Here is a 22,846-nt window from a genome sequence, read left to right on the forward strand (position 1 = left end):
GAGCGAAAGTATTAGTGCTGGTGAGTGCTCGGTTGTATGCTTATGTTTATGTTCGACATGTTTAGAGGGGTCATTAAATTAGTTAAACAAGAGACTGAGGGTAAGGAATGATAACATTGGGCGATTGAATTTGAGCAAGCGATTAACAATGCAGTATGAGTCATTCACTTTATTCAGTAAACGGCGGTACCTGAACCGAAACTACAATATTGAGGGTACAAAGTAAAAACCTAAATGTCTATCGCCTCATGAAATTGTCCCATTTTGTTCGCATATTTCAGTCATTACTTGATGGGTTTACGATTTTTTTGTGTACCAATCGATTTGGATACTCCCTAACAATTTATTGAAATTTATTCTCATTTTTATACAATTTTCAAGTTCTTCTTCTCAAATATTTAAATTTTCACGAGAATTTTGTCAAACATGCCTTTTTCCAAATTTAATTTTTTTTTCTCAAATTCATTTGTTTGTACTAGATTTAGAAAGCTAAATCCATTTTTACATATATTTGCTTAATATTAGATTTAAAAGGTTGAGAATCGATTACTCATGGATCGTCCATTCTTCGGTGATATTGAAGGTGCTTTGAACTTAGCAGCATTCACTTCATTTCGGACGACTCGGGGTTAATGGGGTGCTATCACGTGGGTGACATCGTGTTCCCCGCTGACATTTTCACTTTGTGTTCCCCTGAATTGAGTTCTCTACTGACAGTTCTGCTTCCGATTTTTCTAACAATCTCACAACGATTCACAACGCATTGCGCTATTCGTAGGCTATTTGGTCAGGTTCCGGATTAAAAACGGTACACATAAGCCAAAAAAAAAACAAAAACCCATTTTTTAGGAATTTTATTTAGTGAATGAAACCGAGAACAAAACCAAACAATTAAACATTCTCATTAGCCGCGAGTTCTCTATCGCAAAATATTAGACCCGAATTTTTGGAAAAGGAGAAAAAATGATTTTTCGTAACACACTAATGAAAAAATAAAATCTGGGAACAACCATATCGCTTTGGCCTGGAATGGCTGTGAATGTATTTCAATATTAAGTCGTGAATTTTCCGTTGTCCACATATTGTTCATCATGGAAAAATCATTCCAACTGATGCGATTCTGCCAGGACACACATTAAATATGATAAGTAAGCTAGGTTACACTATAGAAATTCATTTTCCATTTCTGAATATATTTGCACCCAAAGATTTGCAGCTGGCATGGATTATTAGTTCAACCGCTACCTTATTTCATTCGATTTTTTCGAAGTTCAACACTAAATCACTAAATTGAAAACTGTTTGTAGCATATACAAGGTATGACGGAAGACTTTCGATAAAAATAGGGATTCACACTGGACGTTTCGAAAAATATCAGTTTAGAAGACGTTTAGCTTTCCTCTGCATTGTGCCAACTTGTCACGTAGAGCGGAGTAAGTTGAAATGTGTCACTATCATGAGTTTAATGTGCGGTTTTGCTTCTCAAGCTATCTACAACTGATTTATGAAACACTAAATTGAAAGAATTACATATAAACGTTTTGAAAAAAAGGTTTTGGTACACGTGAAATGTAGGAGAGTAGTCTAATTTATCCAAAAAAGAAGATTTTCACTAAAGCTACTTTGAATGGTCAGTTAGGAATGGATTTTAATATAATCCATTTATACTTATGTCTACTTACTATACTAACTTTTCATTTTTCAATATAATCCAACGCAGTATTGTAATATTATCCAACTAAACTTTCAAGACCACTTTGCTCCGCACTAGTCAAAAATACTTCTTACCTTTTATGTTGAAGAGTTCTATTGTTTTTATAAATCGTTTATTCTTACAGTTACATAAATTTGATGAAGCCAAATTCTACATCTATTTCTAATTCTAAAGTATATTTACAATATGCTTATTCTACGGTTAGTAGGATGGGGAACCGATTAAACGCGGAAGATTCAAGGTTAGTAGGGTAACACATTTTTATCATAGAGAGGTGAGAACATAAGAAGATTTGGACAGTTTTGATGATTACACATGGAGATCGATAGTTTTGAGGAAAAAAGACGGGTGGGTAATGTCGGGGACATAACCGGAGTAACGTAGGACTATACAAAGGGGACAGCTTTTGTTTAATATATATTTTAAATATATTGTTTTATTTTCTTCTCCTACGTGAATACCTACCTATCTACCTTAAAAATGGATTAGTTTACTGTTTACTCTTCATGAATATGTTGATGGTTCTGAAAAGAACCTTTGGTGTTGTGTTTTTTTTATCACTCGATATTCCCATCTTGTTCGGTTAAACCTTCCTGTTTAGCTATTGCGTTTGCAACTCGCCACAGCTTTCACAGTTGGAATATTTCTTCCCATCCAGCTTGTGACATATTTTACAGTAAATTACATTCAATGGCACGTCGCATTACCAGCACTCAGTATCGGATTGGAGGTAATTTTAACCTGTATTTGAACATTTGCGATGACAGTGGTACAGTGTCGACCTTCAATGTGGGGTCATAATTTGGACCCCGAACTCTATGTTTACAAAAATGTCCAACTAAATATGTCGCATTACTGGTCCGTCCAATTAGCTAAATGTGAGATAAGTGTAAATTACTGTACGTTCAATCTAGAAGCAATTTAAGAATTGGTGAAAATCAATAAGCTCAGAACAACTGCCAAATTCACATACTCATCATATCCTGGCAAACAAATTATGAAAAAATCAATTTGTGTTTTATTATTATTTTGGATATTGCTTTAGAAAGCATTGAACTGTATTTCCTAAACTCTTTTCTGGAAGGTTTAATGGCCCTGAAAAGCGCCTTGTTTTATGGAATGGTTTCAATTTAGAAAACTTAGTACTCGTGGTTTTGAAAAAAAACCATTTCGAACGCCCTCGATGCCGCCTTGTTCTGGATTTGCCACCAAAGCAGTGTGTATAAAGAACAAACTTTTTTCTTCTGTTACCTGATGCCGTTTTGCGATTGCGTTTGCCACTCGCCACTCGCTGCAACTGCCTGTTGTCTTGATGTCCACAGAACCGAATGTGTTCTGTTCCGAATGCGGGTTTTCTTATCGTCGCGAGCAGCTTTACCAGCTAACTCGATCACTTCGGCGGCCTAACGCCGGCTAGGTGGACTGGTGCACTGGTACTAACGCGCTCGGCCTAGCTTCCCTTGCGGGGAACTCCAGATCAACACGGTTCTAGAGGGATTTTGCCTTTCCCTTCACTTTTCCTCCTTTACCATGTCCGGACATGGCTTCTTGGGTTGGTTTGTTGATGTGTTGTGATGCGAACCGATGTGGTGTACGGTTTGAATGAGAATTATCGTTACGGCAGCGGAGCGAGGATTTTTAAGCTGACTGGCTGGCTCGAGAATTACGCATGTGTGAGACTGCGACCAATGTTTCTTTCTTTTTTTCCTTTTTCCTTTCCAATCGTGCTTCATTCTATTTCGCTGCTGCTCTGGTTGCCCGTTTTGGTCGGTACGATTTGAGTAGCACAAAATGGACCAATCAAAAATGGGCACATAGTGCATTTTGACAATGCTTGATATTTCACAATTATTCAATTATTTATCTCAAGAAAAATGAAATGTTATTCGTTATGATAGATGCGTAGATATATTTCCTATCAATTGATGCAAAAACCTTTGCGATCTATTGAGAAATGCTCGAGTTATAAGCGTTCCAAATCTTGCATTTTTTCCTACTTGTTCAGTGCCTAGATTTTCATTTCACCCCCTATATCTTCCGCTTAGACGTAGTCCTACGTCAAAATGGATTTGATCTAACCGAGCCAACACATCCAGCACCGGCACAATGGCATGTTTCCCTCAGGCCCGAAGAGAGTTTTCTAAATTCTATCTGATCAAAAGATACTCTTCGCACGACCAAACAACATGCTCAATGTCATGATAACCTTGTTCACAAACGCAGAGATTATTGCTGGAAAGATTGATACGAAATAACAGCGCGTCTAGCGAACAGTGATTGGATATGAGTCGGGAGAAGTTGTGGATAAAGTCCTGACTGAGGTACAGACTTTTGAACCATGGTTTGAGGTAGATAACCTTGGGGATAATCGAGTCGAAGACGATTTGACGCCGATAAGAATTCTAATAAAATCATCAAAATTAACGGCAATATCAGTGGCAGATACATCGTCTCTTCCAACAGGGCGAATAAATGTATGAAGGGTCACCAACTGATGTCTCTAGTAGAAAGCAACCATAATTCAAAGCATTGGTTTTCAGTCAAATCCCGTAGTACAATAGGTCACTTTTCTTGTGAATGAAAATAAGAGCGCAATCCAAAAAAAGGAATCGTGTGTTACTGTGCTTAAATAATTTAGCACCATGTTCACTGATGAAATCACAAAAACTCTTCAATTTTTCTACACAAATCGTGTAAATATGAGGAAATTTAAAAATTTTGACAACAGAGCTTCTAATATAGTAACCACCCCCTATTGTGCATGTTTCGATGAATTTAGATAGTCAATAACATTCACGTTCTTACAGAGAAAGAGAAGGAAGATTAGTGTGATATTTGCAGTGGTGGGACTACACAGTGGTAGGCGAAAAACAGTTCAAAGCAAACAAGCTGTATCATGACTTTGGTGCACTCGGGGGTGTTGCTGGGTTTGATTTGCGATGGATTTTGAGTTTCTATTTTATTTCAGCATACTTTCTCAATTACTTTACTACGATCACTTCCTTTTGGCTTCTTCTTTTTTGCTCGTTTTATTGTGGCTTTGTACAGAAACTCTAATTTGTGATTTGGTGATGATTGTAGTATTGGCTTGTATTGTAGAGGTATGAAACTTTTATTGTTCATTTGCCTCTAGCCTCGGAAAAGGTCAATTGAGAAAACTTTTTCATCTTTAATTTTCTACCGAAGAACACAGCTCTTACGTAGTAAATTAGCTTCTTCGTATAGAAATGCTTGAATGGGCTACACTTAGACGCCACTCTGAACTCGCTAGCAATGCACGAATGCAGCAAAATTGAATGACCGAGAAGCAAAAAGTTACCAATAAGCCAACAACACCAAATTTATACAAATTCTACCCCGACAAAATAAAAGAAATAATTTACTTTTTATTGTTTTCAAAATAACTTTAGAATGCATCAAATTTTTAGCCCTGAAAATGGCCGTGATTGTACAATTTCATCATATGCTGAAATTTGTGACCTTATTGCCAATGCTGAAGAGGCGATTGCATTATAAACCAGCACCATTATTCCACATTTCTCAACCACCTCAATCTACCTTTAGCAACGCATGAAAACAACATGTGATACGTGATACGAAAATATAGAAGCGCTCTTCACCAGACGGCATAAAAAAGGGATGCGGTGCCGCAACCGAGCAAAACTGCATCGATGTGTGTGTTGAATCGATAGCACAATAACGATTTGCCGGTGGAAACGTGCCTCTGGACGCTTGAACTTATAAGTCTATAGCGGAAACTCTTTTGACATAATATTTCTGCAAAGAAATAATAAGTTCACTACTTCTGCTTGGTAGAGTATAAGAATAAAACACTGTTGCAACAAAGCGAAACATAAACACAGGAACATTGAAACTCGTTTGCTGCTGCTGCAGACGATGTTGATTCTAATACCGATGTTGTTGCTGCTGCTGAGATTGTTTCTGTTAAAGTTGCTGTTTTGCTACCGCTCCTGTTGTTGTTGTACCAGTGTGATTCAGAAAAACGTGAATCGAACCCAAAGTTCCCATGGGGATATGTGTGATTAACACTAAGGTCTCTATTCACCCATCACTGGGAGTCACTGAAGCTTAATTTAACTCGCTATTGCTATGTCGGGTGGTCGGGTCGGATTTTTATTTTTATATACCTCACGTATAAAAGCAAATAAAGTTATCCATACCTCGAATACATTGCATTCAAATGCGATAAGTTCTAATGGCGGGAAAAAGTAAAAACCGACAAACCCATCTCAATTACACTTGAACATTCCACAGAAACAGTCGCAAGGCTTCCTATCATGTTCACGCTATTTTTTGTTTCACATTTCTGTTTAATGTAAAAAAAACTAATCACTATCAACCGTCACTTGATAACGTTTTAAGTTTGTGTTTTGTGAGGCTTCACAGGGAACGAATGATTGCCATTCATTGTTGGATTTTTGGAATTATCAGTTTGCTAAGGTGTAGTACGATGACCACTCCAAGCGATGATCAAATCGAGATTTGGGAAAAGGAATACGCCCCGAGTAAATGGACCAAACGCTTCGACACACCCAGAGAAGTGCTGGACCATCATGTGAAGTTTGTCACCGAAGGTGCCCAACATATAGTGGCTTAAAATGCAATCATAATTCTGTTGTATCTTCCCAGTAAGTAGAGACAATCGGAAGCAGCTCTGCTGTACACTAAACGTGAGGTATGGTAGAGGTGAAAATGCGACATTCGATATCTACGGTGATGATCTGCCGGGAGATGCACCCTTGTTTGTGTACATTCACGGTGGTTACTGGCAAATGCTGTACAAGACAGACTCTGCTTACTGTGTAAAACCGCTGGTCGAGCGAGGCTACCGGGTAATCATTTTGGGATATGACCTGTGTCCAAAGATTAATCTGGAACAACTTGTCGCTCAAATAAAGTCTGCTGGCGTTTACATTCTCAACTATGCTGCGGAGAAACATGTGAAGTAAAATTTGTGGAAATAAGTTATTCAACTGTTCAAATTAAATGTAAAAATAATAAATTTCAGACACATTTCGTTCGCCGGCCATTCGGCGGGAGCTCATCTGATAGCGACCATGCTCGATTGTCCGTTTGTTGCTGCCATGGGAAAGGAAATCGATCGTATCAAGCAGATATATTTGATATCCGGTGTTTACAAGCTGGATGAACTTTTCTACACGACAGAAGTCAATAAGAACAATCTACTCGGGTTGAATGCACTAACCATTCAATCCTTGTCGCCATTATTGCAGAATTATCAGCATCTACTCGGTTTCAATAGCAGAATTCATATCTATGTTGGTGAGAATGAAAGCCCTGTGTTCAAGCAGATGTCTTCAGATATGTGTAAGCATTTTGAAAAATTTGCACTTGACAGCACATTCCAGATTTTACCGAATCTAGACCATTTTAACATAGTGGAGAAGCTCTCTGAAAAGGATTATTTCATAACAAACAACATTTTGGAACACTTCTCAGGGAATCAATAAAGTTTTAACTCAACTTTTAAGCTTTTTTAATTTCAATTAAGCTATTTTTTTATTTCGCAAGAACTTTGATCCTAGCATTGTTTATCCTCTAGTTCTAGTTTCACCGTTTCTGGGCGTTGTCAGCTTCCCGGCGCCAGTGCTTATTCAAGAATCTCGTTATCATCGGTGCAACTTTATGCGGTTCGGTCAGATGAACATGATGGGTACTATCTACAAACTCCAACTCAAACATTGGATTATTTTCTTTGACCACCGTAACGAATTCGTCGAAATATTTCCTGTCTTCATAGAACGGCGAGTGGAGTGCCTTGATGAACATATAAGGCATTGTCATCCGCTTGGCCAGCTCCAAATTCACGTCTTGGCCCCAGCCTATACCGGCGGAGTGCTTCAGGCGACTGTCTCGCGTGAAGTAATACTTATCCGGATGCATTGAGGATTTTTTGATGTTGCGGTTGAGCAGATAAGGTGCTGCTTCTTTGCTGACTGATTTGTTTGTCCCCTGGTGAAGACGATCGACCAACTCTTGGTAGGTGTAGCATGGTGGTTCCGTTTTGTCACGATTACGGAAGTCAGCCTTCATCACACGTGGTATGCGCTGCTCCAACCGTGCAGCTATTTTCACCGGATCAATTATGTGCGGCTTAAGGGCGTCTATCCCGATGTACAGATCGACTTTGTCTGGAAAAATCGACGAAAACAAGCAGCCCACAATTGAACCCAGAGAATGGGCCAGAATGGATACTTTCTTCCAGTGATACTCCCGCATAATGAGTTTGAGCAGATAGACACTGTCTAAAGTGTGATACGTCATTCCATCTGGTATACGCGACGAGAATCCATGGCCTGGGAAATCTATCGCCAAGAAGCTAATATGCTGCGGGAGCAACGGGACCAGTGTGTCGAAAGTGCCTGCGTTATCCTGCCACCCATGAAGCGCTACGATAGGTTGAACATCCTTCGGTCCCCACCACTTGCCAGCGATTTCGCCATAAGGCACAGGAATTCGTACCTCCTCAACCTGATCACAGTAGCAAATCACGAGATATTAGTTTTGAACTTTGGACTCAAAACTCGAACATTACGAAGCAGTTTTTGCTCACCTCGCGTTTCACTATGAGTGATTCTTCCTGATGTTGGTTGTGAACATAGCGATTACAGATTGCTGTATTTTGCCGTGCAAAGCCAAATGATTGATACGCTCGTTGTGAGAAAGTTATTGTATTAATTACGCTCTTTAACTTGGACATTGCTCTGGAATATTGAAAAAAGTCGTATTTCAAGTTTAATTGTGGCTTATACTCATTGATGTATTCCTTACTCCTGACTGAATTCTGATAAACGCTTTTCACGCTTGTTTATTGTTTTGTTTGCTTGCTTCAGAATTTCTGAAACCACACGGTCTTCATCATCAAGATAACATACGGACAACGTATATAAAACTGAATGAAATAAGTTTTCACCGTAACTACACCTTTTTCTACACTCTCAGTCACGCAACTGAGGGTGTATCAGCATCAACATCATCATTGTTCATTCCAAGAGTTTGACAGCTAATTGCACTGTGAGTATACATATACACAAGTGAAGTGAGGATGGTTTTAACTGTGTGCTTATCAACACGTGTCTATTCAACGCAATTTGGTTGTTTTTATCTTTCATCTAAACACCAAGCATTAGGTTGGGGAAAAAGAAATCCATTATTTTTGCGTGAAATTCTAAACTTTTTTTTTATCTAATCTGTTTATTTTGTCAGACTCATTTAGCAATTCAGCTGTAACAGAGCCGACTTTCTTCGTGTACATTTTTGATCTTAAGATAACTTCTGTTGTATATTACACTGTTGCCATTTTTAGGCGTAAGAGTATTCCAATCTATCGATAAATATTTGTTTTATCTATTACACAGTAGCCGTTTAGGCGTAAGAGTATTCCAATTCTATCGAAACACAACACATGTCGCCTTTTTCGGCGTAAGAATATTCCTCTTGTACGAATGTTCACAGTTGGACTGTTCACAGCGGGATTGTTGATACGAGGCTTCCATTGTTGTGTTATTAATAGTGCCAATTACCGATGCAGTAGACCGAAAATGTGAGCGGTAAGGGACTGGGATTACCGTCACATGATGATTGTTGCGTGGAAATAGTAGCTAGAATAACACACAAAGATGGTCAGTTGAGGGGCCCTGAGTTATGAGCTCATGATCGTCCTTAGTAGCGGACACTCAACCAATTAGGTTACGAAGACCCCCTAAATTCTAAACTTCATTTAAGATGCTTCGGATTGTCCGATTTGGACCAATTTGTTGTAAAATTTGTTGCTATTTTAAAGGTAGTTTCACAATGCCTCTATCATAGAAGTCTTGGTCCTTATTGGCGAAAAACTCTAGTAATCGATTTTCACAATCTTCTCTTGATCCCAATATATTTCGTTCAGGAAGCTTTGGCAATGCGAGAAAAAGCTGGGGCATGCGGATAGATTCAAGTTGTTTGTCAAAAAGAATCCAATAGAAATGTCAAAAGAGATCCAATACTCAGAAGGGAAAAAAGTGTTACTTTTCTTATAATAATCCACTATTCAGAGAAAGTATTGCAATTAAAGCAAAAATTCTCGAATTAATAAAAATGAACGAACTTCCTTTTTTTCATCAATTGATGCTAGCGTACAAAATCATAAGGACCCAGCTGACATTTTGACAGGAACTGAAATTTCAGTATTATTGTTCTATACTTAATTACAATTCAATTCTACTTCTCATCAAATATAAGGTTTGTATGAACATTAGAAGTATATTATTTGAACCTTATGTTACTTTCATCATTAATCACATTTAACACGTTGAGTGCCACGGTTTTATTGCGATTGGATGGACATTTTTGAACGTATCAGGACCATCGTTTCTTATCGTAGTGGAAGGTATTTATATTCCAAAGGGAATGCTTATGAGCTTATATGCTTAGATTATTTACCTTTATTATCATATGTTATACTATCAATCACCGGTGACTAACGCGGCCTGAACGAAAACTCAGTGTCAGTCACCGGTGATTGACGTGGCAGTCAACGTGTTAAACAACTAAGAAATACGAGCATATTTTGGATATGGTATGTTGTTTCTTTCATTTTCCAATTTTTTTTCCGCTCAATCAGTGCTTTGTCAACATAGATGCCAACCAAATTTTTAAAAAAGCTTGAAAAAATTGAAACATAAACTACAAAAGGCTGAGAAAATTTAAAAAACAGAATTAATTTTTTCATTTTGTTTTCATTCTTGTTCATATCTATATACCGCAAAGCTCCCTTATACCAGTCAGTGCATAATTCCACCCACTTGACATAAAATACTGTATTTCACACTAGCCACATTATGTCTTCTATTTTTTTTAAATGATCATGGTCCCATGTCATTCCCCTACAAAAGTTTGTTATCTTATTGATAATACTTGAATTACTGTATTTCTTTATTACATCATACTAAACAGTGAGCACATTAAATTGAAAAGAAAACGGACTGGTTATTCCGCAGACATAGAGTACTAATCGAAAGAACAATTTAAGCCTTTATCTAAAGTATTCATTCCATGGCATGTCCCGGGAAGACCCTAGACCGATCGGGAATTGGACCCAATGCCTATATCATTTACAAGAGGAATACCCGGCCACGGCCTGCAACTGCGATCGTTTCCGAGTTCTAGTTGCTGAGCAAACCCAAGCCTAATTCTAGCCAATACTTCAGGTCCATTACTTTACATATCCCAAGGCATGTCGAGAAAATTTCCAACCCGAAAAAATCTCTGACCGATCAGGAATTGAACCCAATAGCTATGTAAGCATTAGCCTTGAATTTACAAAGGAATTCCCGCTTCACTGGATACCCGACAACGGTCTGTTAATTGTTCTCGAGACCAGACAGCTGAGCAAACCTAAGCCTAATTCCAGCCGATACTTCAGGCCCTACATTCAACCTGGAGTATAAACGTGTTTATCTGAATCTGCAATGAGATCTGCCACAACACAGAAAAGTCTTGATGTAATTATCTGTTAAGAAGTTACATTATCTGTTAAGAAGTTACAAGTTTTCCGATTGAGCTATCCATAGCTTACCTCAGGTTTACACATCAAACCCCTTGGAATGACTTTGTTTTATTCGATCAACAATTCTTTTGCTTTTGTTCAATCTCACGTTTCTTTATGTTTGCCAACGCGCGCTGGCTCAAACTATTGCAGACTTCACAATTATTTTTAAATTTAATTTTATAACTAAGATATATATAAGAGCAAAAAAAAATACCTTCATCACCATAGTCTTGACATAAAAAACACACGGACACACGTACACAAAAGACAATAATTTCTTCGTTTTATCAAATAATGAAATAATGATGACAGTAACCTCAAAAAGTTTGAGCTGTACGAGTTCTCTTGTTGATCTTTATGTAACAATTATCAAAATAACCAGTAAGCGCATTGAAGTAGAAAACAAAACAAACGGACTGGTTATATCACATCTTCTGATAAATTATTGTTGTGTATACAAAAAAGTCACAGGAGAGTTGTGTCCGAGACACGACCGCATAGTTGACGTAGGATTCCGTTAGGCTATCTGTTACATGCTTGTTTTGGATATGTTTGAAGAATTACATTGTTAAACTCTTCGATAGTGTTTAGGTGGTCCTGAAAAGGGCCGTTTTGTCTTGTGGTGAAAACTTGCCTACAGAAATGATCCTGTGAAGCACAGTCTTTTTGTCTTGTTTGCCGTTTTATCTTGTTAGATATTGTTTGTTCACTACACCAATGTCCATAACCGAGTGATAATGATAGAAAGATGGTGATTTGTCACTTGATGGTGCGTATCACGATAGAAGATGCTTAAGTGGAATGAGATATGATGAAAGCCACCCTCTGTGACCCTGGACGAGATGGCTTCTGTGTTATGTATGGATGAAATTAAAAAAAAACTCATCTATGTAATATATGATAATTATCATTATCGAACACAATTATCAAGTTTTCTCACCAGAAAAATAGTGTTATTTTATTATAGAGAAAATATATTTGAAATGGAAAACGTAATTTCATTTATAATTTTTACTTTCTGAGTGTTTACTCAACCCATTTCCATTTTCGCTTTAAACCCAACGAAACACGATGCCACATGCTTCAATGCGAATTTCAATTGGACATTAATATCGGTCATTGATATGAAATTTCACGAAGCAACCAACATAAAATTTCCAAATTTAAATTTTATTTATATTCTATCAAACATAAGTTCTATTCAGTTCATTGAAATATCATTCTTCAATTAATCCATCGAAAGATTCTTATTGGAACGAAATTTAAAAAAAATCATCGCTCCCTACTTATTCGCCAGCACGTATGCAATCCGCAATGCCCACGCTAGTTACAATGAGCACTGTCCATTCGTGTGCGTCATTAGTTAAACTATCGACCACGGGGGTACTTACATGCCGATTTCCCCCAGACACCTTGGTTTTGAAATCTCTGTTAGGGAATACATGTCGGTGGGAACAAAAGCTCCCCCTACTTTCATGTATTTGCAATGTCGATTTCCCCCAGGCAGCTTGGTTTAGATGTCTCTGTTATTTTATCAATTGTGAAGAATTGTTTTGGCGAGCTCAGATCGATTTATGCCAATATCTCGTAAATCCATCAGGAAATAACTGACCAATAATTGTAGATACATGAGCCGCCGCATCTGTCGTCAATTTCGACCAATCAGAAGTGGGTATTTCCGTTAGGATAGGGGTTGAGATTTTCCAATTATTCGATAGTTAGTTTCATGACATATATTCTTTTATTCAATATAAAAATTTGTTATGGAGTGCCGAAATTGATTGACGCAAAAATCTCATCAAAAAACACTGTCCACAGTTGTTATCAATGTACAAAGTGTAAACGATTGAAAATCTTCGGAAAGTAATAAAAACTGAACGATACAGGTACGCGGCTTTGTTTTGATAGTTTTTTCACATCTTTTCATTACAAATTCGATAAGTTATCACCAAAATAAACATGGCTGGAACAATATTTCTACTTGTATCTCATTCCACCCAACAGATCTTATTTGCTATAATGCGATGAATAAAACAAACGCCGGTCAGAAACGCATGCAATAGGATAGGTCGAATATACCAGACACTGTGGAAATGGTGAGAACCTGATTTCCTGTTCGGAAGGTGGCTAGGTGGTGTTCAGCAGAAAATATCATTCCCTATTACTCTCTTTCAAAATTGACATAAGTCACATGTCTCTTATGAAACAATGCTGCTATGCACGAAAAAAACATAATCCTGGTTTGTCTTCCACAAAATTCCATTTAAATCATCTAGCTGCTGGACGTCAGCTTTTTCAAACCACTCAAAATCTGTGGATAGAATGACGAACCTATAATCGACATTGATCAACATTTTCAAATCTACTGTTTAAAACGATTCATTATTATAACAACTTTATTATTAGAATTAGGAACACCAATTAACGGAATTAGGAAAATGACCTTTTTGCTGGTTGGAATTGGAACCGAAAGTTGCATTTTTTTTTCCTTCATTATAGGTAGTTTGAACACAACAACACTTCCATCCGTATGTTTATCAGTAGGGGACAAATACCAAGCAATTCGCACATTTAAGAACATTATATACTCGTAAGCGATTATTTTTAGATTACACAAACGTCAATATTGCCTTAGCTGAGCGGTATATGGGTACTTAACGGTAGTGATTCTCAGATTTTCGTGAAAAGTGGAAGATTTGAAAAAAATTAGACCCGTTTTTTTATGTTTTCGTTAGGGTGACCATTTCCGTTTTAGGGTGATCCGAAAAATCACTTTTTCCTAAAATGACATTTTTCAAAAACTCATAACTTTTGAACTACTCGACCGATTCTAATGACCGATATATCAAATTGAAGCTCATCACCTCGTATTTTTAGGGCGCTGATTTATTTTACATTTTTTCTGGAAAGCTGGGATTTTTTACATAAAATATCTCAAAATCAGAAATGTGTTCTTTTTCTTTTGTATGTTATGGTTTTTCAAAGTTAACCGATAGTTCGGAATATCAATTTTTTCCTATTTTTCCTATTCTCTAAAATTCATACGTTTGAACTACTGGACCGATTTAGATGATCGATATATCAAATTGAAGCCAATTCGAATTTGAGAAAATATGACATTTGACACAAATTCAAACAATAATAACATAACACTGTACTTTTGAACTACTGTACCGATTCAGATTATTGATACATCAAATTAAAGCACTTTAGCTACTTTGAAAAATCATAACTTCAAAACGAAAAAGAACACATTTCTCATTTTTGAATATGCTATGTAAAAAATCCTCAGCTTTCAAGAAAAAAATTTAAAAAATATAGCGCCCTTGGTCCCGAAACCATGTAAACTATAAAAAACAGATACAATCAATAATCACGAAAACAAAATTCATTGGGCCTGATCATGAACGTCACGTCACGGTGAAAAAGAAATGAATTGTATACAATTTGTATGCATTTTATTCCGTTTTCACCGTGAAGTGACGTTCATGATCAGGCCCAATGAATTTTGTTTTCGTGATTATTGATTGTATCTGTTTTTTATAGTTTACATGGTTTCGGGACCAAGGGCGCTATATTTTTTAAATTTTTTTCTTGAAAGCTGAGGATTTTTTACATAGCATATTCAAAAATGAGAAATGTGTTCTTTTTCGTTTTGAAGTTATGATTTTTCAAAGTAGCTAAAGTGCTTTAATTTGATGTATCAATAATCTGAATCGGTACAGTAGTTCAAAAGTACAGTGTTATGTTATTATTGTTTGAATTTGTTAGTGTTATTTATTTTTGTTGTTATATGTATATAGTGTTATGAATTTTTGAAAAAAAAACTCATTTTTAGGATAAAGGTAAAAATTATTTTTGAGCCATCGGTTAAGTTTGAAAAATCATAACTTAAAAACGAAAGATAGCAAATCTTTGATTTTGAGGTATTTTGAGAAAATAATTCTCAGATTATAAAAATATAAAAAATAGCGTCCTTGGTCCCGAAACCGTGAAAACAAAAAATAACAAATGTAACCAATAATAACGGTAACAAAAATTTGAATTTTCGGCTTTAATAATTAGATATGTCGGTCATCAGAATCAGTCGAGTAGTTCAAAAGTTATATTTTTTTGAAAAAAAGTCGTTTCAGGAAAAATGTGATTTTTCGGACCAAAAAAGGGAATGGTCACCCCAACGAAAAAATTGAAAAATACGGGTCTAGTTGTTTGCAGTAAAGAACAAATCTATCATTTTTCACGAAAATCTGAGAACCACTATATCGGTTTGACATGGAATGGCTGAATATGAAATTGTTTGATCGACTATACAAGATAGCCATCTAACGAGAAAATAATGGATTTATTTTTCCCAAACCTAATGCATCGTTCCCATTATTTTCATTCACATGCGAAATATCGCTGTAGCTTTGTATATGTGTAAACTCGAAAATGAATTTCCAATGTTTATCTTATTCAGTTCATTATGGACAGACCTAGCGGCAGGCTGCTATCAACGAGCCGGAGTTGAAGCATTTTTCTTCAATCAACCGTGACGAGTAGAATTTAAGACAATCGGTAATCACGCTACCAAGATGACTAATGCAAAACACGATATGTCTACGCTAGACGATGAACTTCGAACTCAAGATCGACACCCGATGATTAAGTTTATAGATTTGTACAATAAACAGCACAATGTAAGTACTTCTGCTGAAATTATCTCTTATCGTATCACTTAGCACATAAAAACCAAACATATTACCCGTAGGTATCGGAAGTTCAGATTCCGCTTCCCTACGGAAAACTAGCAGGGAAGTGGTTTGGACCGAAGAATGTCAAACCCATTCTCTGTATTCATGGCTGGTTGGACAATTGTGGCACCTTCGATCGGCTAATTCCTCTGCTCCCGGAAGATATGAGTTTCTTGGCCATCGATCTACCGGGTCATGGTTACTCCTCTCGACTACCGGACGGAATGGCTTACCATCAGATGGATTTCGTCATCATTTTGCTGCACATTATGAGGGAGTATGGCTGGAAAACGATTGGCATAATCGGTCATTCCATGGGATCGATCGTTTCGTTCATTTTCTCTGCTTTGTTCCCCGAAAAGGTTGAGTTTCTTATTGGAATTGATGCGCTCAAACCGCACAGTTATTATCCGAAAACATTTATGATACACGCATCCACTATGGTCGCGAAGTTCATCGAAGCGGACATTAGGAATCGTGAAAACTCGGAACCACCTGCGTATACCTACGAGGAAATGGTGGAAAAACTACACGAGGGCACATTCCAGTCCGTAACCAGGGATACTTGTCCCTACTTGCTGCAGCGCAATATAAAGACGTCAAAAAAGTTTCCAGGGAAGTATTACTTCGATCGTGACAACAAACTTAAGTATACCAACATCCCTGGCTGGTCAGATGCCGTGAATCATGAGTTGGCCAAACAGGTAACCACACCCCATTTGGTGATTAAAGCATTGGACTCGCCGTATCCTGGCTCTCGGGAAGGTTTCAATGGGATGGTGACAGTATTAAAGGAGCACAATCCTCGGTTTCAACTAGAGTACGTAAAAGGATCGCATCATATCCACCTGACCGACCCGGAGAAGATTACGCCGATGATAACAGAGTTTCTGCGAAAAAATTGGGTTAAACAACCCGATAGTGTCGTGAGTAAATTGTAGGCTGTTCAAAAAAAAAGTTGTCAATGACCTTGGTTTGGGATTCATTTTAACTGTGCTTATCTCAGAAAACAAAAAATTTTGAACGCGCGACCCAAGCATATCGTTTCTTTTGTGAGTCCTTAATCAAGGTGACGATTAAAAAAACAAGAAGTGGGTTATATCTATGGTATAACCGCAAGGGTGACGTAGGACTATCGTTGATTTAGAGATCATTTGTTTGAAGTTGAATCTAAATCCATTCTGAATGAATGAATAAATGGATATTTGGGGGACTTCGAAAACGAGAGCGTTACGTTGGAAGCTCAAGGTTTTATGCATCCAATATTGGATACAAAAAACCTTGTTCTGAAGAATAATCTTCAGAAGCCTTCCTGCTAACTGCACTTGATTGATAAATCACAAAACCAAATGTATGTGGTCGCAGTATTATATGGATATAAAACATTAAAATAAACTCGCATGAATGTATTTTTCAATTACCAGGGGAACTGGCAGATTATTTTTCAGCAACGATTAGATCTTTCCGGAATTTTCTCGATGCTGAATAGCATCCAAACGAAAATACTCCTTTCAGTTTGGCCTGCAAAAAACTTTTCTGAACTCTAATCCATCAAAATTGGAGCCCTGAAAAGGGCCGTTGATTATATGCTAAGCTAATATAGCACACTCTCCTTTGATTCGACGGGCCAGCTGAATGTCTTTGGGCTTGTTGTGACGCGTTTTGCGTATATTGCACACAAATTGGTATCTTCGAATAGGCCTCTTGCAGCGTCATAACCGCGGAACTTTGGAAGCGCAAGTCGGTTTCGAAGTCCTGAGCAATTCCACGAACCAAATGCTGCAAAGGTAGCTTGCGGATCAGCAATTCGGTCGACTTCTGATAGCGACGAATTTCACGCAAAGTTCCCGGTCGGCCTTTGCTTTCGTTCATTTCTTACTCTACTCTCGCACCGTGAGCACTCGTTTCATCGGGACTAAGCAGACAGCTCGTTAATCTTTCGGTGGTAAGGCACCACGAAAGCAGCTCGGATAAGCGCACCAGCCGCAGGAAGCGCGAATAAGCCACATCGCTCAGGACTTCAAAACCGACTTGCGCTTCCAAAGTTCCGCGGTTATGACACTGGAGGAGGCCTATTCGAAGATACCAATTTGAGTGCTATCCATGCAAAACGCGTCACATCATGCCCAAGGCCATCTAGCTGGCCCATCGTATCCGAGGAGAGCGTGCTATGTTAGCTTAGCATATAATCACCTGTCCTTTTCAGGGCTCCAAATTTGATGGTTTAGAGTTCAGAAAAGTTTTTACAGGCCGAGCTGAAAGGAGCATTTAGCGAAAATCGTGGTGTCGATGATAATTCGATACCGATAGGTGCCATGGATATGGATTTCATAATGAAGAATATGAAATATATGACATGATGTAGTGAATATATCCCCATATCGAAGAAATCTTTTTGATGAAACTGCATTATAAAATTATTTGTGTACGAATGCCGCAATCGATAGTGTTCTCTAATTTGCGCTGGTTAATTTCCTCGGAGGACTCGATTCCTCCTTTGAGCATCAATAATCTCTTTCTGGCAAAACGAAGTGGTATGAATCACATTTTTCGAAAGATGAAATGAAGATGTTTTCTGCCAATTTCCTTCAACCTCCAAACATCTCTTTCTCCCGTTTGTCGTTATTGCGTTCGCTAATCCTTTCTCACAACACCCATTTCTCGTTTGAGAAATTGTCGAGTAAACATCGTTTGCCAGTGCGCGTAGAGCGGGAATTCCTTAAGATTCATTGCACCTCTAATAAATTGCTGAAAGCCGTGGTCTTCCTTTGATCGCACTTGATTGAAAAATCCAAAACGAAATGTATTTGGTCACAGCATTATATGAGTAGGAAGCAAATAATCGCTAGAAAATTACATGATTTTCGCGATGTGAAACATTATCCGTTTTTCATGTTATGCATCCAATATTGGATACGAAACTTTTCTACTGATGGGGAAAAATAATATTGAGAAGCTTTCCTGTTAATTGAGATTGATTGAAAAATCACAAAACCAAATGTATTTGGTTGCAGTGTTGTATGCATAGAAAACATTAAAATAAACTCTTTCGCATGAATGTATTTTTCAATTCCCAGGGGAACTGGTAGATTATTTTTCAGCAACGATTATAACAACGAGGGTTCCGCGCCTGTATGTGTGTGTGTGGCGGCTGCTCCGATGTTTCAACCGGAACCGTGGCATCACTCTCCTCCTGATGGATTCCCTTTTGGCCTTAGGTGCACAAACAGGCTCTTGGTGACACCGTTCATCAGCGCTTTCATGATAAACGAAATTAGATTCACAACAACAGCGACAACATGTTCCAATCGCTGTTCAATCCTAACTGAGTGGATGTACGAGCGGCGCTCGCTTATATACCGATATGTGATTTCAATAGCCTGTTTTGAAAGCAATTTTAAGACTATTGAAACAAGTTTTTGGATGAAAAAGTAACAAGTATATGACGCGTAGACATTTTATCTTTCGAATGAAGTGTTTATCATACCATTTCGTTCAGTTGTTTAGGAGCTATTAACGCTCAAAATCTCGGTCTCCGGCGTAACGCTTTCGTTTTCGAAACTTTGATTTTACACCCCGGTATAGAAATGAAAGACGTAGTCCTACGTCAAAACCAAAAGCCAACAGTGATTTGCTCGAATGTTGTTACGACAAGCGAAATTTGATATCGACAGAATAATAATGTATTAAATATACTAAGCTGATCCTGGTCTTGATCTTATAATTATACGAGTTTTTGGTACGGTACCGAAAATTTAGATGTCAAAGATACATAACGCTCCGATCAGTGAATAGTCAAAAATGACGATAAAATAATTGAAATTTTTCAAGTGCAACCCGCTATTTCGAGTGTCCACACGATTAAACACACAAAACCTCATAGACATAATCTCCATCGACAATTTGCTGCTGAATCGCTATTTATCCATTAGCGGATGGTTACTGGTAATGAAAAGAGGACTCCTTGAAACAACGTCAGGCGAAGATGGTCGTGGTCAAAAATATATTTAAAAAATGGAAATACATGTATAGTTTTGAAACTTTAAGGTATTAGTTAATAAAATCCCAGTGTTGCTCATTTCCTATCACAACACAGAGCTCAAGCAACAAAGCAAGAGCTCAAATTATCAATTCGAACTGTAATGTTTCTTTTGTTTGTTTCGATGTGGTCTGATATGGCTTGGGATGATTTCTGTACTTATGATTTTCTTTGTCAGCCTTTTGGACCTGCTTCCGTACGACCAAAGTCTTAGCTTGGATTTTTACTGTCAACAATTGGACAGTCTGATTAAAGTAATCGTTCAAAAGCGAATAGCAATAATCAATAGTAATAATTGATCGATCTGGACACTTCGCATATTTTGCCTGCACTCGCAAGAAGCTCCGTGTGCTTAACAGGTTCTTATATATCCACCTTATTGTCCAGATCTAGCACGAAGATAGATTTAGATAAAATCTGCACCATGTTCGGCTCACTCTAACTGAGTGAGTCATACGATAAACTAAACAACCAGAACCAAGACATGTGGATGGCAACATAAAATTGTCCACCTCTATCGTTTTGTTCAAAAAAAGTACAGGGGCTGTGTCCAGCGCACGACCTCATCGTTGACTTTCTTGCTTGAATGGCATTAACGTTCTCGAAGGTACTATTATCGTCTGCACGTAGGTATTAGCATGTGTCATCCATTAATACTTAGTTGAGATTTCTTATGCCAAAAAGCATGCTTCGAATGTATTCTGAGGTAAGCTCTGGAATACGCGTGACCACAATGCAAGTCGGATGAAGCTTCTTCAACGGAAAATCTCCCGGCCAAAACGGAAATCGAACTCGAACCCGACATGATTATGTGTGACGCTAGCCATTACTGGTAATGAAAAGAGGACTCCTTGAAACAACGTCAGGCGAAGATGGTCGTGGTCAAAAATATATTTAAAAAATGGAAATACATGTATAGTTTTGAAACTTTAAGGTATTAGTTAATAAAATCCCAGTGTTGCTCATTTCCTATCACAACACAGAGCTCAAGCAACAAAGCAAGAGCTCAAATTATCAATTCGAACTGTAATGTTTCTTTTGTTTCATCGTTCATCTAGAATTATAAAATTATTTTATTCAAATCGCTTGTTTATCACTTCGGACATTATTTCAGAATGTCTTGAAATTTTGAAATTAATAGTGTTTTAACCAAGGCTCTGAAAAGTGCCGATGGTTTGTGTAGTTTCGTAGAACCAGCAAAAGATGATTGATTCATAATTCATTCTCGCGCTCGCGAGAACAAAACGCGAGCAGGCCATTTGTCGCCAAAGACTTCCTCGAGCATCGTCCAAGCTACAACCGATCATGAGAAGTTAAGTAATTGCATTTTTTACTCTCTGGCACTTGATCCACTCTGTCTGAGAATATCTTTGAAATGTTTGAATTTGTTTGTGTTTCAATGTGAGTTACTTTTTCGTGTTTATTGAAGGACAAAGGGAAGAATCTTCTGATGCGGAGAAATCCAACATTTCATTTAATTTTTTAGATGTAGGACTACGTCTAACCGGAAGATATAGGGGGTGAAATGGAAATCTAGGCACTGAACAAGTAGGAAAAAATGCAAGATTTGAAACGCTTATAACTTGAGCATTTCTCAATAGATCGCAAAGGTTTTTGCATCAATTGATAGGAAATATATCTACGCATCTATCATAACGAATAACATTTCATTTTTCTTGAGATAAATAATTGAATAATTGTGAAATATCAAGCATTGTCAAAATGCACTATGTGCCCATTTTTGATTGGTCCATTTTGTGCTACTCAAATCGTACCGACCAAAACGGGCAACCAGAGCAGCAGCGAAATAGAATGAAGCACGATTGGAAAGGAAAAAGGAAAAAAAGAAAGAAACATTGGTCGCAGTCTCACACATGCGTAATTCTCGAGCCAGCCAGTCAGCTTAAAAATCCCCGCTCCGCTGCCGTAACGATCATTCTCATTCAAACCGTACACCACATCGGTTCGCATCACAACACATCAACAAACCAACCCAAGCCGCCATGTCTGGTCATGGTAAAGGAGGAAAAGTGAAGGGAAAGGCAAAATCCCGCTCGAACCGTGTTGATCTGGAGTTCCCCGCAAGGGTAGCTAGGCCGAGCGCGTTAGTATCAGTGCAACAGTCCACCTAGCCGGCGTTATATAGTTTCGGCCGCCAAAGTGGAAAAGCTGCTCCCGACGATAAGAAAACTCGCATTCAGAACAGACCACATTCCGTTCGGTGGACATCAAGACAACAACAGGCAGTTGCAGCGAGTGGCAAACGCAATCGCAAAACGACAGCAGGTAGCGGAAGAAAAAAGTTTGTTCTTTATACAATCTGCTTTGGTGGCAAAACCAGAACAAGGCGGCATCGAGGGCGTTCGAAATGGTTTTTCTTAAAACCACGAGTACTAAGTTTTCTAAATTGGAACCATTCCATAAAACAAGGCGCTTTTCAGGGCCATTAAACCTTCCAAAAAAGAGTTTAGGAAATACAGTTCAATGCTTTCTAAAACATTATCCAAAATAATAATAAAACACTAATTGATTTTTGGCAGTTGTTCTGAGCTTATTGATTTTCACCAATTCTTAAATTGTTTCTAGATTGAAAGTACAGTAATTTACACTTATCTCGACATTTAGCTAATTGGACGGACCTGTAATGCGACATATTTAGTTGGACATTTTTGTAAACATAGAGTTCGGGGTCCATATTATGACCCCACGTTGAAAGTCGACACTGTACCACTGTCATCGCAAATGATCAATTACAGGTTAAAATTACCTCCAATCCGATACTGAGTGGT

At 37.9% G+C, this 22,846-nt stretch overlaps 5 protein-coding genes across 6 annotated transcripts in view; 3 read left to right on the top strand and 2 right to left on the bottom strand.

Annotated features, from left to right (window-relative positions):
- Window positions 1-22,846, top strand: part of LOC129777364 (60S ribosomal protein L9) — a 432,239-nt gene that overhangs the window by 271,900 nt on the left and 137,493 nt on the right. The gene's annotated exons all lie outside the window — the stretch shown is intronic.
- Window positions 1-22,846, bottom strand: part of LOC129777346 (pre-rRNA-processing protein TSR1 homolog) — a 37,838-nt gene that overhangs the window by 7,646 nt on the left and 7,346 nt on the right. The gene's annotated exons all lie outside the window — the stretch shown is intronic.
- LOC129777361 (kynurenine formamidase) lies at window positions 5,950-7,219 on the top strand. Its single transcript, XM_055783600.1, has 3 exons — window positions 5,950-6,309; window positions 6,365-6,680; window positions 6,744-7,219. Exons 1-3 carry the CDS (start codon window positions 6,129-6,131, stop codon window positions 7,204-7,206), a joined length of 960 nt encoding a protein of 319 aa, XP_055639575.1. The 5' UTR covers window positions 5,950-6,128; the 3' UTR covers window positions 7,207-7,219.
- LOC129777354 (probable serine hydrolase) lies at window positions 7,254-8,749 on the bottom strand. The gene is made up of 3 exons (XM_055783594.1): window positions 8,528-8,749; window positions 8,310-8,460; window positions 7,254-8,227 (listed from the first exon to the last, which is right to left on the bottom strand). Exons 2-3 carry the CDS (start codon window positions 8,454-8,456, stop codon window positions 7,307-7,309), a joined length of 1,068 nt encoding a protein of 355 aa, XP_055639569.1. The 5' UTR covers window positions 8,457-8,460; window positions 8,528-8,749; the 3' UTR covers window positions 7,254-7,306.
- On the top strand, window positions 8,641-21,721 carry LOC129777356 (probable serine hydrolase). Its single transcript, XM_055783596.1, has 3 exons — window positions 8,641-8,770; window positions 15,745-15,964; window positions 16,036-21,721. The coding sequence occupies exons 2-3, from the start codon at window positions 15,860-15,862 to the stop codon at window positions 16,957-16,959; spliced, it is 1,029 nt and encodes a 342-aa protein (XP_055639571.1). The 5' UTR covers window positions 8,641-8,770; window positions 15,745-15,859; the 3' UTR covers window positions 16,960-21,721.

The sequence above is a fragment of the Toxorhynchites rutilus genome, chromosome 3, assembly GCF_029784135.1.
Source record: "Toxorhynchites rutilus septentrionalis strain SRP chromosome 3, ASM2978413v1, whole genome shotgun sequence".
NCBI classification, from domain to species: Eukaryota; Metazoa; Arthropoda; class Insecta; order Diptera; family Culicidae; genus Toxorhynchites; species Toxorhynchites rutilus.

Bases quoted from the DNA above. Each gene is read 5' to 3' on its own strand.
- LOC129777361 (XM_055783600.1), top strand. From the start codon at position 6,129: ATGATTGCCATTCATTGTTGGATTTTTGGAATTATCAGTTTGCTAAGG. The intron at 6,310-6,364 runs GTGCCCAACATA...GTATCTTCCCAG, and splicing joins TGTGAAGTTTGTCACCGAAG to TAAGTAGAGACAATCGGAAG. The intron at 6,681-6,743 runs GTAAAATTTGTG...AATAAATTTCAG, and splicing joins GCTGCGGAGAAACATGTGAA to ACACATTTCGTTCGCCGGCC.
- LOC129777354 (XM_055783594.1), bottom strand. From the start codon at position 8,456: ATGTCCAAGTTAAAGAGCGTAATTAATACAATAACTTTCTCACAACGA. The intron at 8,228-8,309 runs GTGAGCAAAAAC...TACTGTGATCAG, and splicing joins CACTCATAGTGAAACGCGAG to GTTGAGGAGGTACGAATTCC.
- LOC129777356 (XM_055783596.1), top strand. From the start codon at position 15,860: ATGACTAATGCAAAACACGATATGTCTACGCTAGACGATGAACTTCGA. The intron at 15,965-16,035 runs GTAAGTACTTCT...TATTACCCGTAG, and splicing joins TGTACAATAAACAGCACAAT to GTATCGGAAGTTCAGATTCC.